Source organism: Amblyraja radiata, chromosome 26, assembly GCF_010909765.2.
Source record: "Amblyraja radiata isolate CabotCenter1 chromosome 26, sAmbRad1.1.pri, whole genome shotgun sequence".
NCBI lineage: Eukaryota > Metazoa > Chordata > Chondrichthyes > Rajiformes > Rajidae > Amblyraja > Amblyraja radiata.
The window spans coordinates 16554689-16569194 of record NC_045981.1 but is presented as its reverse complement, the minus strand read 5'-3'; the positions used below and the strand labels follow the sequence as shown (position 1 = coordinate 16569194).

At 40.8% G+C, this 14506-nt stretch overlaps 2 protein-coding genes across 2 annotated transcripts in view; both read left to right on the top strand.

Annotated features, from left to right (window-relative positions):
• Window positions 1-665, top strand: part of mafg (MAF bZIP transcription factor G) — a 60944-nt gene extending 60279 nt beyond the window's left edge. The window contains exon 4 of the transcript XR_004415837.1: window positions 655-665. The gene's annotated coding sequence lies outside the window, so the exon portion shown is untranslated. The remainder of the gene's footprint in view (window positions 1-654) is intronic.
• Window positions 655-12945, top strand: LOC116987965 (fatty acid-binding protein 1, liver-like). The gene is made up of 4 exons (XM_033044323.1): window positions 655-736; window positions 4505-4677; window positions 6650-6742; window positions 12492-12945. Exons 1-4 carry the CDS (start codon window positions 670-672, stop codon window positions 12540-12542), a joined length of 384 nt encoding a protein of 127 aa, XP_032900214.1. The 5' UTR covers window positions 655-669; the 3' UTR covers window positions 12543-12945.
• The last annotated feature ends 1561 nt before the right edge of the window (window positions 12946-14506 follow it).

Here is a 14506-nt window from a genome sequence, read left to right as displayed (position 1 = left end):
CCATATACAATGGGAAGCTATCTACAAGTTAACAAGCATATACAAACTAATTGTGCAGATGCCAGTATATCATTGGAGTTACACAGAATGTAGTTTCACATTTAGATACTTTAGTAGGTGCAATAAGTTCCAAATTTCATAGGTGAAGCCTCAGATACTTGTTTTACTCATACACTGTATTTAAAATAATATATGAAAGATCCAATCTTAAACGTGTCATGATAAAAAAAAACTGCTGTAAAATATATTATGTTTAATATTATTTGCTGTGAGCTTTTTAGTACCTCTTAGCTTCAGGTAACTAACTTTGAATAATGCGTTATCTTAACCCCCACGTCTAATGTTTCAGCTGATATATAATTAACCAGAAAATATAATAATTATAGGCCGCTTTATAAACGGTGCCGCCTTTTTCATTAGTTGGGTTCAAAAACAAGTCTCAGCTGCTTTGCTTTTCCATTGCCGATCCCCTGGGAAACCAAAGGTAACCCTGTGCAAACATTAAAATCACAATCCTATTTGCAGATGCATGTAGCTCGGTAAGCACGGTGGTGCGTCCTATTTAACATCACCCATCAAGGAGTTATCCATTCAATTTTTTTCAACAAATTAATTCTGAAGATTCACTTAACTCGGCTCTTGACAACTTCACAGCAACAAAACTTCCAAATGGCCTTTACTGGGAAGTATGAATTGGAGAGTCAGGAAAACTTTGACCAACTCATGAAAGCTCTGGGTAAGATCATAACTGTAACTCATTTAAAAAAAAAACTGCTTGCATCTGCCTTTGAAGGGGATATAACTCAAGAAATGCAACATGCAATAAGAGGGTTGAAGTCAGTTTACATGTATGTGTCAGTGTGTTCATGTGTAGGAAAGAACTGCAGATGCTGGTTTAAATCGAAGGTAGACATAAAATGCTGGAGCAACTCAGCGGGTCAGGCAGTATCTCTGGAGAGAAGGAACGGGTGCCGCCTGGGGTCTGAGGAAGGGTCTCGAACCGAGGCGTCGCCCGTTCCTTCTCTCCAGAGATGCTGCCTGACCCGCTGAGTTGCTCCAACATTTTGTGTCTACCTTAGGTGTCAGACAAGATGGTCGATGACAGACTCTTATTAAATTTGATGATTTGTGTTGTGCTTTATATTTTTTCCAATTGATGTTTCATTACAAGCTGCTGCATTGAGACCTAAAGCAAGAAGTGGGGTTTGACATAATTTTACAGGACAGTAACTACTTTGAGATTTTCAGATTTGGTATTAATAGTGGCCACATGAAGGCGTTGATTAGTAGAACATGCTGCTTTTATGCGGGGTAATTAAAAAGATGGGTGTTTGATTTGATAGGACACTGATAACTGGAAGCAATTATCTCGCTAATTAAAATTTAAATGTTTCTACGTGAAAAGTCCAATATGATAAGACTACGGTCCTTCACTAAATGGTCCTTCACTAAATGATCCACTTGAGAACTCAATGTGAAGTAGAGCACATGTTTTTGTTGGCTCATTATTTTGCATTGAGGCACATTAATTGTATTAACATCTTGAAAATGAAATGCAGGATAAGAATACCGATGTTTTTATTTTATTCTTAGAGCATTTCTCACCAATTAGAATACAATCTCATTTTGTTGTTCAATCCTCTACAACTAAATTTAACTAATTTCTCCGCCTTTGACGCCTTGGATTTTTAGTTGGGTAATCATCCAACTTCAGAATCTGACCCCCTTTTTCTGCAAAATGGACAAAATGTGAAGTTTTGATTTGTCTACCATGTCAGCAATTTCAAAAAGCTAAACTTTAGACTTCTTTCTTCGTTTCTTCAGCTTTTTGCAGTTTCCACATCAATAAACACATTTTTATTTCTCGGGGATTCCTGGTCGGCGTGGACTCGGTGGGCCGTGGGGCCTGTTTCTCTAAACTCAACTAAACTAAACTGCTATTGACCAGGGAGAGGTATTAACTTTGAATAATGAACCTGAAGGAGAAAAATGGGGGAACAAGATCATTTTTTAGAGAAGTATGGTATAATATGCATTTCATAGTTTTTAAAACGATTGCCCAAATGACATAAGTGGATGAGACAAAATCTGGAAGGGATTATGGAAACTGTTATGGTGGCTGGCAAATTAAGTGGCACTGGTACACCTGCTTCTCCGCCTTTCCGGAGAAAACAACACATTGTTTTCTTCCCAGCCACAGAGCCCAGGAAGTTGCTGATAATGGGCGTGGAATAAATAATTGCGTACTGTAGTTGAATTGATCTTTAAAAATTGCAAAAGATTTAAAGAGGATTGCTGTTGAATTGAACAGCCTGACTTCCCACCATGTAATGTGCATGTAAGTAGCATACTGTGCAAATTAACAGTTGCGCCAATCAAAGTGCCAACTATCAAGGGTGTATGGATGTCAGGGGTTATAGGGAGAAGGCAGGAGAATGGGGTTGAGAGGGAAAGATAGATCAGCCACAATTGAATGGCAGAGTAGACTTGATGGGTCGAAGTCAAGTCAGGTCAAGTTTATTCGTCACATACACATACGAGATGTGCAGTGAAATGAAAAGTGGCAATGCTCGCGGACTTTGTGCAAAAAGACAAACAAACAAACAACCAAACAAACTATAAACACAATCACATATTCTTTTACATTTTAAATATTGTGGGCGGAAGGAAAAACGTTCAGTAAAGTTAGTCCCTGGTGAGATAGGAGTTTACTGTCCGAATGGCCTCTGGGAAGAAACTCCTTCTCAACCTCTCCGTTCTCACAGCATGGCAACGGAGGCGTTTGCCTGACCGTTGCAGGGGTGGAAGGGGTCTCCCATGATTTTATTGGCTCTGGAGTTGCACCTCCTAATGTATAGTTCCTGCAAGGGGGCGAGTGAAGTTCCCATAGTGCGTTCGGCCGAACGCACTACTCTCTGCAGAGCCTTCTTGTCCTGGGCAGAGCAATTCCTAAACCAGATGGTAATATTTCCGGACAAGATGCTTTCCACAGCCGATGAGTAGAAGCACTGGAGGATCCTCGGAGACACTCTGAATTTCCTCAATTGCCTGAGGTGGTAAAGGCGCTGCCTTGCCTTACTCACGAGTGCTGCGGCGTGTGATGTCCATATCATATCCTCAGAGATGTGGACTCCCAGATATTTAAAACAGCTCACCCTATCCACAGTATCCCCATTTATTCTCAATGGTGTGTACGTCCTCGGATGATGTGCCCTCCTAAAGTCCACGATCAGCTCCTTAGTTTTTTTGATGGTCAAGAGGAGGCTGTTGTCCTGGCACCAGAGTGCTAGATCAGCCACCTCCTCCCGGTAGGCCTTCTCGTCGTTGTCTGAGATCAGGCCCACCACCACAGTGTCATCAGCAAACTTAATTATTGAGTTGGAGCTGAACCTAGCCACACAGTCATGTGCGTACAGGGAGTACAATAGGGGGCTGAGGACGCAACCCTGGGGCGATCCTGTGCTCAGGGTGAGGGACTTCGATGTATTCCCTCCCATCTTGACTACCTGGGGTCTAATTCTACCGAATGGTCTAATTCTACTTCTAGAGAAGTAGAATTAGTAGCTGAAGTATGAACGTATGAACCCCTGCTTTGTGTCTACAATGCATCACTTGCACAGTTCTGTGCAGAATGAATGCAAAATATTTTTGTAAAGGCACTGATGGTAAATTTCAACAGGGTTGCTGGTGTCTGTGTGAAAACATCCCCGCCCTTGTTACAATGGCCTTCACATCTTCTTTTAAATTCCTCTAGGATTTTCAGTGATGATGCAACCAAACAAGAGTGACATAAATGTCATTGTTACATGTTATGTTTGCTTTTACGTTAATTTATTCTGCATTGGTCAACCACTTGTAAGTAATGTCTTCTCAGTTGTCTGCAACCTAATACACCTCTTGATTAGTAAAGGCATCAAAGGTTATGGGGAAAAGGCAGGAGAATGGGGTTGAGAGGGAAAAATAGATCAGCCATGATTGGGCGGTGTAGACTCGATGGACTGAATGGCCTAATGCTGCTCCTATGTCGTATGGTCATATGAGTTAGCTGTAAGAAATTGGTGAGCCTCACTCCCTCCCTGCCTTGAAGGGTTTGACCTTACAAGTGAAAACAGATGAGGGCTCTTCAGTGTTCGTACAAACAGAAAAGCTCCTTCCAGATTACAGTGAACATCCTTCATTTGGAAGATAGACTCAAAGTGGTGGAGTAACTCAGTGGGTCAGACAGCATCTCTGGAGAAAAAGGATGGGTGATGTTTTGGTTTGGCACCCTTCTTCAGGCAATCTGGAGAAGGATCCTGACTTGGAATGTCACCATCCCTTTTCTCCAGCGGTGCTGCCTGACCCGCTGAATTACTCCAGCACTTTGTGTCCATCTTTGGTATAAACTGGCATCTGCAGTTCCTTCCTACACATCCTTCATTTAGATCTTTATTTGAGTAAGAATAGTTCTCTTCTTCCTCTATACAGTAGTTGAAATATTTGTGCATTTGTGTTTATTTGTTAGGATTCTCAAATGATATCATTAAGAAATATAAAGACATAACCAGCGTCATCGAGTTTGTCCAAAATGGCAATTCCTTTCAATGCATTTACCACTTTGGTAACCGAGTCGTTAAAAACAATTTCACCATTGGACAAGAGTGTGAATTTGTATCATTCACAGGGCACAAGGTTAAGGTAAGAATGTTTACATTTGTTTTACAGAAAATCATTTCTAAAAACAGCATACAGTTTATTGAGCCAGTTCTTTCCAATAATCTTGATGTCTGAGGCTTAATCTTTAAAGCGGAAACCCACAGATAAGATTTCTCAAAACAAAATGTCAATTTGTTTCCATGAAACTCATTAATAAATGAGTGGAGAGTGATATATAGTGAACAGTGCCAGACCCACACCAACAGTTTATGGTGTCTTGTGTTCCCAATATATCTGGTTATATCTCTAATCTTCACATCTATTTTTAAATAGCTACAGTTCCCAGTTTCGATTCTTTTGTGAGTTTTATCAGTGAAGTTTATTAATCATGACCTTGGGCTTCAGATCGCAAGTAGAAACATAGAAACATAAAAAATATGTGCAGGATTAGGCCATTCGGCCCTTTGGGCCAGCAATATGATCATGGCTGATTGTCCAAAATCAGTACCCTGTTCCTGCTTTTACCCCTATATCCCTTGATTCCTGGCCTTTACATAGAACAGCTCATCCACAAAGTTAAATATATTAAAAAAAACCCTGAAGTACGACTGAAATTCTTTGGCTTCAACAGAACAAAAATTTTGGTTTGATATTTCAAGGGAATCAAGTGTTCAATTGTCACATGTATTAACAACTGAACAATGAAATTTTTAAGGCCCTGTCCCACTTTCCCGAGTTAATCACGAACATTCCCGAGTTTTCCCCTTGATTCGAACTCGGAGAATTACGGTAATAGCCGTTCGTAGGTACTCGGGGCTTTTTTTTAAACTCGCAGACATTTTTCAACATGTTGAAAAAACATCCCGACTTACCTGATGCCCCAAGTTCCTATGGCTGGCATTACGAGCCGCTACGAAACATCCACGGACTCTATCGGGCTCCTACGAGCTCGCTACCGACATTATCCGACATTCCCCGAGTTCGAATCAGGGGGAAAACTCGGGAGAGTTCGAGAGTAACTCAGGAAAGTGGGACAGGGCCTTTACTTGTAGCAGTATGACAGGCCTGTAAGCACAATACTCATTGACAACACGTATTAAACAAAATAATTAAATTAGCTTAATAGAATCTTGCATTTTGGGGATGTGCGGGGACAAATGCTCATTCTTTATACAAACTATTAAATATAGCCTCTTAGGATGAAGGGCCCCGATCTGAAATGTCACCTGCTCCTTTTCTCCAGAGATGCTGCCTAACCTGTTGAGTTACTCCAGCATTTTGTGTCTATCTTCAGTGTAAACCAGCATCTGCAGTTCCTTCTTGCACATTCCAAACTTAAAATGTTGCATTGCCCAACTGGTTTTAATGACTTCGAGAATCCAAAAAGAAATCTACGGTAATTCATTATTTTTGAAGCATAGCTACTGTGGTAAGGCAAACATGTAGCAAATATACACAGCAAGCTCCCTCAGGCAGCAATGAGCAAATAATCTGCTTTTAGTGCATTTAGTTGAGGAATTAATCTTGGCCAGGTTACTTGGGAGAATTAGCATCCTTTTCAAAATAATTGCCAATTACAGCACAGTGGAGCAACGGTAGAGTTGCCCTACAAACCTGTACATCTTAGGAGTGCGGGAGGAAACCGAACATCCCGGAAAAAATCCACGCAGGTCACGGGGAGAACCTACAATCTCTGTGCAGACAGCACTCGTGGTCAGGATCGAACCCGGGTCTCTGGCGCTGTAAGGCAGCATCTCTACCGCAGCACCACCAAAGCTCAGGAGCATGGGGAAAGGTCAATGCTCTCGAGTAGGACACTTTGGGAAAGGGCAAGGTTTTATTGGTATTATTTGTATATAAGGGAATGATTTGATCAAAGTATTAATGGTTGGTTTGATAAGTTCCAAGAGTCAAGAGTGTTTAATTTTCATATGTCCCGAAACGGAGCAATGAAATTACTCATGGATGGGTGACCATGTGATGTGAGTTTCTATAACCCTGTTTGGTTTTATAGGCTTTGGCAAAGCTGGAAGGTGAGAATAAGCTGGTTGTCACAATGCAGGGATTGACTGCAGTCATGGAACTGCGTGGAGACAGAATAATTGAAGTAAGTCACTGTTATTGTTGACTCTGCTGCTGAAGGAGTTGAAGCAGTCCTTTGCAATTGCTCATAATCTTATCAATAGTCTGATTCTGTGAGTGCCAGGAAATACTACTTCATTAGATTTCTGGAAAACTCGCACCAAATCATAGGCTTGAATATTCAGTTCTGAAGTTTAAGTTAGTTATGTGCTGAATGTGTCAGGCTTGATAATTTGGTCCTGAAGTTTAATTCATTCATGTGTTAATGTGTCTAGCAGATATATATATATATATATAGATAACTAAATGGTGTTGCTGCTGCCTCATAGAGCCTGAGACCCAGGTTCCATCCTGGCCTTGGGTGCTGTCTGTGTGGAGTTTGCACGTTCTCCCTATGGCCACGTGGGTTTCCTCCGGGTGCTCATGTTTCTCTTCACATACCAGAGACGTGTGGGTTTGTAGGTTAATTGGCCTCTGTAAATTGACCCTAGTGCATAGGGAGTGGATGCAAAAGTGGGATAACATGGAACTAGTGTGAATAGGTGATCGGTGGTCAGAGTGGACTTGGTAGGTCGAAAGGCCTGTATCCATGCTGTATCTGCTAAACTATTCCGTGATCAAAAACAGGTTATAACGCTCTACTTCTGAGAAAAAATGACACCAGACCATAGAGAGAAATCAACAAAGAGTTATGAGAAATGTTTCAAGTTACCTAAAATAGCACAATGTATAAGGATGTATTAGATCAAGGATTTAGACATGCTTACATTTCCAAACTGCTGGAGTGATGATGAATCTATTTTAAAATTAAAAGCTACAGAAAAAACTAACACCGCATTGAATCAGAATTGACTCGATGGTAACTACACCAAATACAATCCTTGGGCAACAGATTGGCTGATGGCTCAGTACTGAAAGTGACACAGCTAACAGAGTTGCAAAGACATGGCACCATCCTGACTTCTGCTGCTGTCTGCATGGAGTTTTCATGTTCTCCTTGTGATCGTTTGGGTTTCTCCCGTTGCTGTCTTAGTTTTGGTGAGTTTAGTTTAGTTTAGTTTAGAGATACAGCGCCGAAACAGGCCCTTTAGGCCAACCGAGTCCACGCCAACTAGCACTATCCTACATACTACAGACAATTCGCAATCTTTCACCAAAGCCAATTAACCTACAAAACTTGTGTGTCTTTGGAATGTGGGAGGAAACCGGAGCACCCGGGGAAAACTCACGTGGTCACGGGGAGAAAGTACAATCTCCGTACAGACAGCACCCATAGCCGCGATCGGACAGCACACATGGTCAGGGTCGAACCCTTGTCTCTGGCACTCTAAGGCAGCAACTCTACTGCTGCACCACCATGCCGTCCCATTTAGAACATTTGACAGCACTGGGTTGAGGAGGGACCTCATTGAAACTTACAGAATAATGGAAGGCGGTGGATTTAATAGAGTGGATGTGGCAAGGATGTTTCCACTAGTGGGATAGTCCAGGATCAGAGGTCACAGAATTAAAGGGCGCTCTTTTAGAAAGGAGGTGAGGAGGGACGTCTTTAGTCAGAGGGTGGTTAATCTGTGGGCTGTGGAGGCAAAATCAGTGGATATTTTTAAGAGATAGACAAATTCTTGATTAGAACGGGTGTCAATAAGAATTTGGAAACAAATAAAATTATCTTTAAAATTAAGAAATTTATCATTGTTAATGCCAATAGCGAATAACCCTTTATTTAAACCATCTCTTATTGATAAGACATATAACCAATGGGAAAGTCTCGGAATTAGAAGGATCGGGGATATGTACGAAATGGGAAACCTACTATCATTCCAACAATTGCAATTAAAATTTAAACTGAAAAACAACCAATATTTTAAATATCTTCAGATTTGCGATTTCATGAAAAAATATATACAAGGATATCAAAAAATAACTCCTGAAGTATTGGAAGAAGCAATGAATATTGAAGCTGACTCACAAAAATTAATATCATATCTATATAATAGTATTTTAAATATAGACCTACCATCGACAGAGGTACTTAGAGAAGAGTGGGAACGGGAACTAATGATAAAAATTACGAAGGTTACATGGGAAAAGTACTTGATATATATTCACAAATGTTCGATTAATGTAAGACATAATCTAATTCAATTTAAAATTTTACATAGATTATATTATTCAAAAACAAGATTGAACAAATTTTATCCAAATATATCCGCCATTTGTGATAAATGTCTATCCCAAAATGCAACTATAACACACTCCTTAGTTTCCTGCATAAAACTTTATAGATTTTGGAGTGATATTTTCGAAATATTTACAAAATTATTTAAGATAAGAATGGAACCTAATACTGAAATGATTATGTTTGGCGTAATGGAAGATGGGAATGAATTGAACACATCTCAAAATTTATTTTTTAACTATGGTTTAATAATAGCAAAAAAATTAATACTTAAATTTTGGAAAAATACATCAATACCAACGCTTAAAATGTGGATTGCAAGTATGTTGGACACCGCACATCTTGAGGAAATGCGATTCCTCCTAATGGATAAATCAGACCAATTTATAACGAGTTGGTCTCCATTTGTCGTCTTTTTGGAATCATATGGTGCAACACAATTGTAAAAAATAACTGTTTCAGGACCGGATGAGGGTCGGTCAAGATTATAAACAATGATCTCCTTACTTTTTTTGTTTTATTCTTTTTTTTCTATTTTCTTTTTCTCAACTTTCTTCACTCATCCGTCTTTTTTCTTTTTCCTCACACTATATATCTCACGTCTTTCTATCCTTTACTATCTAATCTCTTTTTCTTATTCTAATCTTTCTTTAATATTTTTTTAAAAAGAAGCTGTACATAAAATGTATTATGAAAATATATATTAGGCACTTTGGTGCCATATGATTGTACTTACTTCTAATAAAATAAAAAAATAAATAAAATAAAAAATAAAAAAAAGAACGGGTGTCAAGGGTTATGGGGAGAAGGCAGGAAAATGGGATTAGGAGACAGAGATCAGCCATGATAAGTAGACAAAAGTGCTGGAGAAACTCAGCGGGTGCAGCAGCATCTATGGAGCATAGATGCTGTTGCACCCGCTGAGTTTCTCCTGCACTTTTGTCTACCTTCGATTTTCCGGCATCTGCAGTTCCTTCTTAAACAATCAGCCATGATAGAATGACAGAGTTGACTCGATGGGCCGAACGGTCTAATTCTATTCCTACACCTTGTGAACTTGTGAAAACCTCAAATGGCTCTGGATTTGCCCACACAAACAGCGTCTTGTGGCATAGAGTATTATAGCATTGAAATAGTATTATATCCTTCAGCCCAATGAAACAGCTCTGGCAAGAAAGTAACCATTTACACTAACCTTATCACACCTAATCCCCAGATTCTACTGTGTTCAAGAAGGAACTGCAGATGCTGGAAAATCGAAGGTACACAAAAAAGCTGGAGAAACTCAGCGGGTGCAGCAGCATCTATGGAGCGAAGGAAATAGGCAATGTTTCGGGCCGAAACCCTTCTTCAGACTGATAGGGGGTGGCGGGGAGAAGGAAGGAAAAAGGAGGAGGAGGAGCCCGAGGGCTGAGGGGTAGAATGGGGAATGGGAGGGGGAGTTGAAGTCTAGATGTCAGTTGATCTACATCGGTGAGACCAGGCGGAGGTTGGGCGATCGTTTCGTCGAACACCTCCGCTCGGTCTGCAAGAACCTACCTGACCTCCCGGTGGCTCAGCACTTCAACTCCCCCTCCCATTCCCCGTCCGACCTTTCTGTCCTGGGCCTCCTCCATGGCCAGAGTGAGCAACACCGGAAATTGGAGGAACAGCACCTCATATTCCGCTTGGGGAGTCTGCATCCTGCGGGCATGAACATTGAATTCTCCCAATTTTGTTAACCCTTGCTGTCTCCTCCCCTTCCTCAGCCCTCGGGCTGTCTCCTCCCATCCCTCAGCCCTCGGGCTCCTCCTCCTCCTTTTACAATATACAATATACAATATTTATTACATGTCATTTGAACCTCAGTGAGGCTCAAACGAAACTCCGTTTCCACAGCCATACAAACAAAAACAATTTCCTACAGACAGACACACAATTCAATTTACAGAAACATCCATCCATTTTAGGCCGTGCCGGGCGATGTACGGCCCCGCTCCCGGTCTAAATGTCACAAAGTTGGAGCCCCCAGCAAGCGCTCGAATGTCCCACGGCCATTAAGCCGCGCCGGGCGATGTACGGCCCCGCTCCGGGTCGTTCCAACCCCGCGACACGGGCTGGAGAAGTTGCGTTGCGGGAGCTCCGGAAAGCGGTCTCTCACCCGGACCCGCGAGCTCCCGATGTCCCAGTCCACCGGACCTGCGGCTGCAGCTGGAGCCTCTGAGCTACGTGGTCGGGCCGCAGCAGCGAGTCACCACCGCTCCCCACGCTCCGATGCCGGCCAGCCCCACGATGGTGAGTAGTCCGCAGCTCCGCAGGCTCCGGGACTGGAGCCCCCAGGTCGTTCCAGCTGGAGGCCGCTCCACGGTGCTAGGCCCCAACGACAACGGAGACCCGACAGGAAAAAGGTCGGGTCTCCCGTACAGGGAAGAGATTTTTAAAAAGTTTCCCCCTTCCCCCCCCCCCCCCCCCCCCCCCGCCCCCCCACATATACAAAGTTAAAAACACTATTAAAAAACACAATCAACTACATTTAACTAGACAAAAAAAAAAAAAAAAGACAGACAGGTTGTAGGGGCCGCTGCAACACAGAGTCACGTCGCCACTTTTTCCTTCGTTCTCCCCGCCAACCCACCCCCCCCCCCCCCCATCAGTCTGAAGAAGGGTTTCGGCCCGAAACGTTTTGCCTATTTCCTTCGCTCCATAGATGCTGCTGCACCCGCTGAGTTTCTCCAGCTTTTTTGTGTAACCCAGATTCTACTGCTAGCTTACACAATCAGGGTAATTTATAAACATACCAACTTGGAATATGAGAGCAGTAGAGAGTGTCTGAGGAAACTCATATGATCAGAGGGAGAGCATGCAAACTCCACACAGACAGACCGGACAATCAGCATTGAATCAGGGTTGTGTGAGACATCAGCTGTACCCCTGGGCCACTTGAAAAATATTTATTTCAGCACTTTATCATCTCCACTGGAAATTATATTAGACTTAAAAGCTCTCTTGCACAAGTGGATTTCTTGTGTTGCTTACGAGATTTTTCAACTCATAATAAAATGCTGCCTTTCACCTTGGTTCATGATCATTCACAACAGCCAATTTTAACACCAAAATCAAGTTGTTGAAACCACTTTCCTCAGTTTGTAGGTCTATAGTAAATAATTAACTATTTCACATAGGCAAATATGTAAAGTAAAAGCATTTGTTATAAATGAACTAAATTCAATGGAATCAGAACATTTCAGAAACTGAAATATTATTAAAGTGCTTTAATTTAATTTAGATTGCAGCAAATTTGCTTAATGTTTGTATAAAAAAATATGGAATCGCAATATTTCAGTAATTTCCAAATATCATTAAAATGCTTTAATTTCCTTTTAATTATAACAGCTATCCTTTACATTTGTACACAAAAAAAACCACTTGCTTATATTCTAACTCCCAGATCTGCTAATGCAACTACTCTGAATCAGTAATTGATTTTGCTCTTTTCAGTTACTGGCAATCAATCCTATAATCATAGCATGTTCTGTTTTTGCCACTCGTGCAAGAAACTTTGATCAAAAATATGAAATGTTGAAGTGTTTCACTCTGTACCCTTGGTTTCTTTCAGACTATCACTAATGGAGAAGTTGCCTTCAAGAAAATTAGCAAAAGAATTTAAAAGACAGGAGCCGCATCAAAAGTAAATGAAGTCAGAACCGCACACTGTTAATGAAATGAAAGCAATCATTTTTAGATCCAAAGACACAGATGGATTTTTATTTAGTTAGTTCTGTAAGAAAATATTTTTTAAAAACTCTCTGTCCACGTTAAGTACATAACAAAATATGCCAGACTATCAAAGTTTCAAGTCTCTCATTTGCTAATCAATTTTAACAGTGCCTAGAAGGAAAAAATGACCCATAGAATTATTTGATTTGTGTAAACTGAATAATGATGATTTCCTTAAAGCAAATTTACAACACATTTAGCCAGATGCCCAATTTTTATAGAAAAATCAAGTACTGTAATAAAAACAGTTATCGGTGTGAAATTTCAGTGCTATAAAGATGTTGCTAAACCTACTAAGTACTTCCAGTATTCTCTATATTTTTATGTCTAAGCAACAATGAAGTGAACATTTTGAAAGGGATACATTTTCCTCAAAACTCCAATTTTGCCAACTGTTACAAGGGAACAGGTTCACGGATCTGACTAGCAGAACAGTAAAAGGCTCACTCGTCTCTTTAGTTACAAATCAGTTTTATTGGCAAGAGAGAGAACAAAAACAATACTTGTCTTGGTATGCGCGGGGTCCGTTTTACAGCCGCACACCTCTCTCTCTGCCTCCGTGGCGCTGATCGTGACTACAGCCCGTCGGTCAACCCCTCTCGTACATGAACTTTTTATTTGATAATAGAAATATTCTTAATTAATATATATAAAATAAATCTCTTAATGACTGAAAGATAATTGATAAATTATAAAGGGCATTGTACATTTGGCAAAAAAGTGTTTCCCTTAAAGATTATTTGTGGCCATTCTCCCCTTTAAATAAATTATTTCCTAAGTCCAGAGAGAGCTGCTCTTAACGTTGCCATTAACTAAGTGGGCCGGTCCCACTTGGACGTCATTTACACGTAATTTACGTGTCATCATTTACGTGTCACGACGCATGACGCACATGTTGTGCCACGCACGTGATGTGCGCATGGCGCGTGGTGACGTATGCAGTGACGCCCCAGGATTTTGGTATGTACAAAATCATCTGCGTGACGTGCAAATGATGCCCAAATGGGACAGTCCCTTAAGAGATTACAATTTAAAATCTCTCATTGTCTCCTCTGGCTGTACGCGCTCCATATCCCTCCATTCCCTGCATATCCATGTGCCTTTCTAAAGCCTCTTCAATGTCACTATCATATCTGCCTCCACTCCTGGCAGTGTGTGTGTTGTATCTCACATTATTAAAAACATTATAGCCAGTGATGCAGATCAAATCATAATACGGTTGATACAGTTTTGATCACATGTCAGGAAAATAAAGTGCTGAAAAATATAATCGTCACCAAGTTTTAAATTTTGATATGAATTCAACCCGAGAAAATCTCACCTTCCAGATTTATCGATCAATGTTTTCTATCTGACATTGGTTGACCAATCTTTATGTGTAGGAAGGAATTGCAGATGCTGGTTGAAACCGAAGATAGACACAAAAAGCTGGAGTAACTCAGTGGAACAGGCAGCATCTCTGGAGAGAAGGAATGGGTGACGTTTTTGGTCGAAACCCTTCTTCAGCCTTCAATCTTCATGGTGGGACTACTAGTGCCACCTGGTGGCAATATCCTACGAGAGAAAAATTAAATATACAGGGTACTAAATAATTTTTTAAGTAGATCATCATTTAAAGGGACCCTCATTTATTTATCAGGGAGCCTATTCTGCAACCGTTGTGTTCGGTTATAATAGCCTTTTGTTGTTAAGGCCAAAGAACATTTCCCTTCAATGAGTCTACACTTGATTTTTGTACTAGCTTGTGATTTGAAAATTGAAAATTACTGAATAATTGTACCATTTAACTAAGTAGCAGTGAATCAAAAAGAAGCAGATAAGAAAACGAACTGTTTCACAATACCATCCACTCTA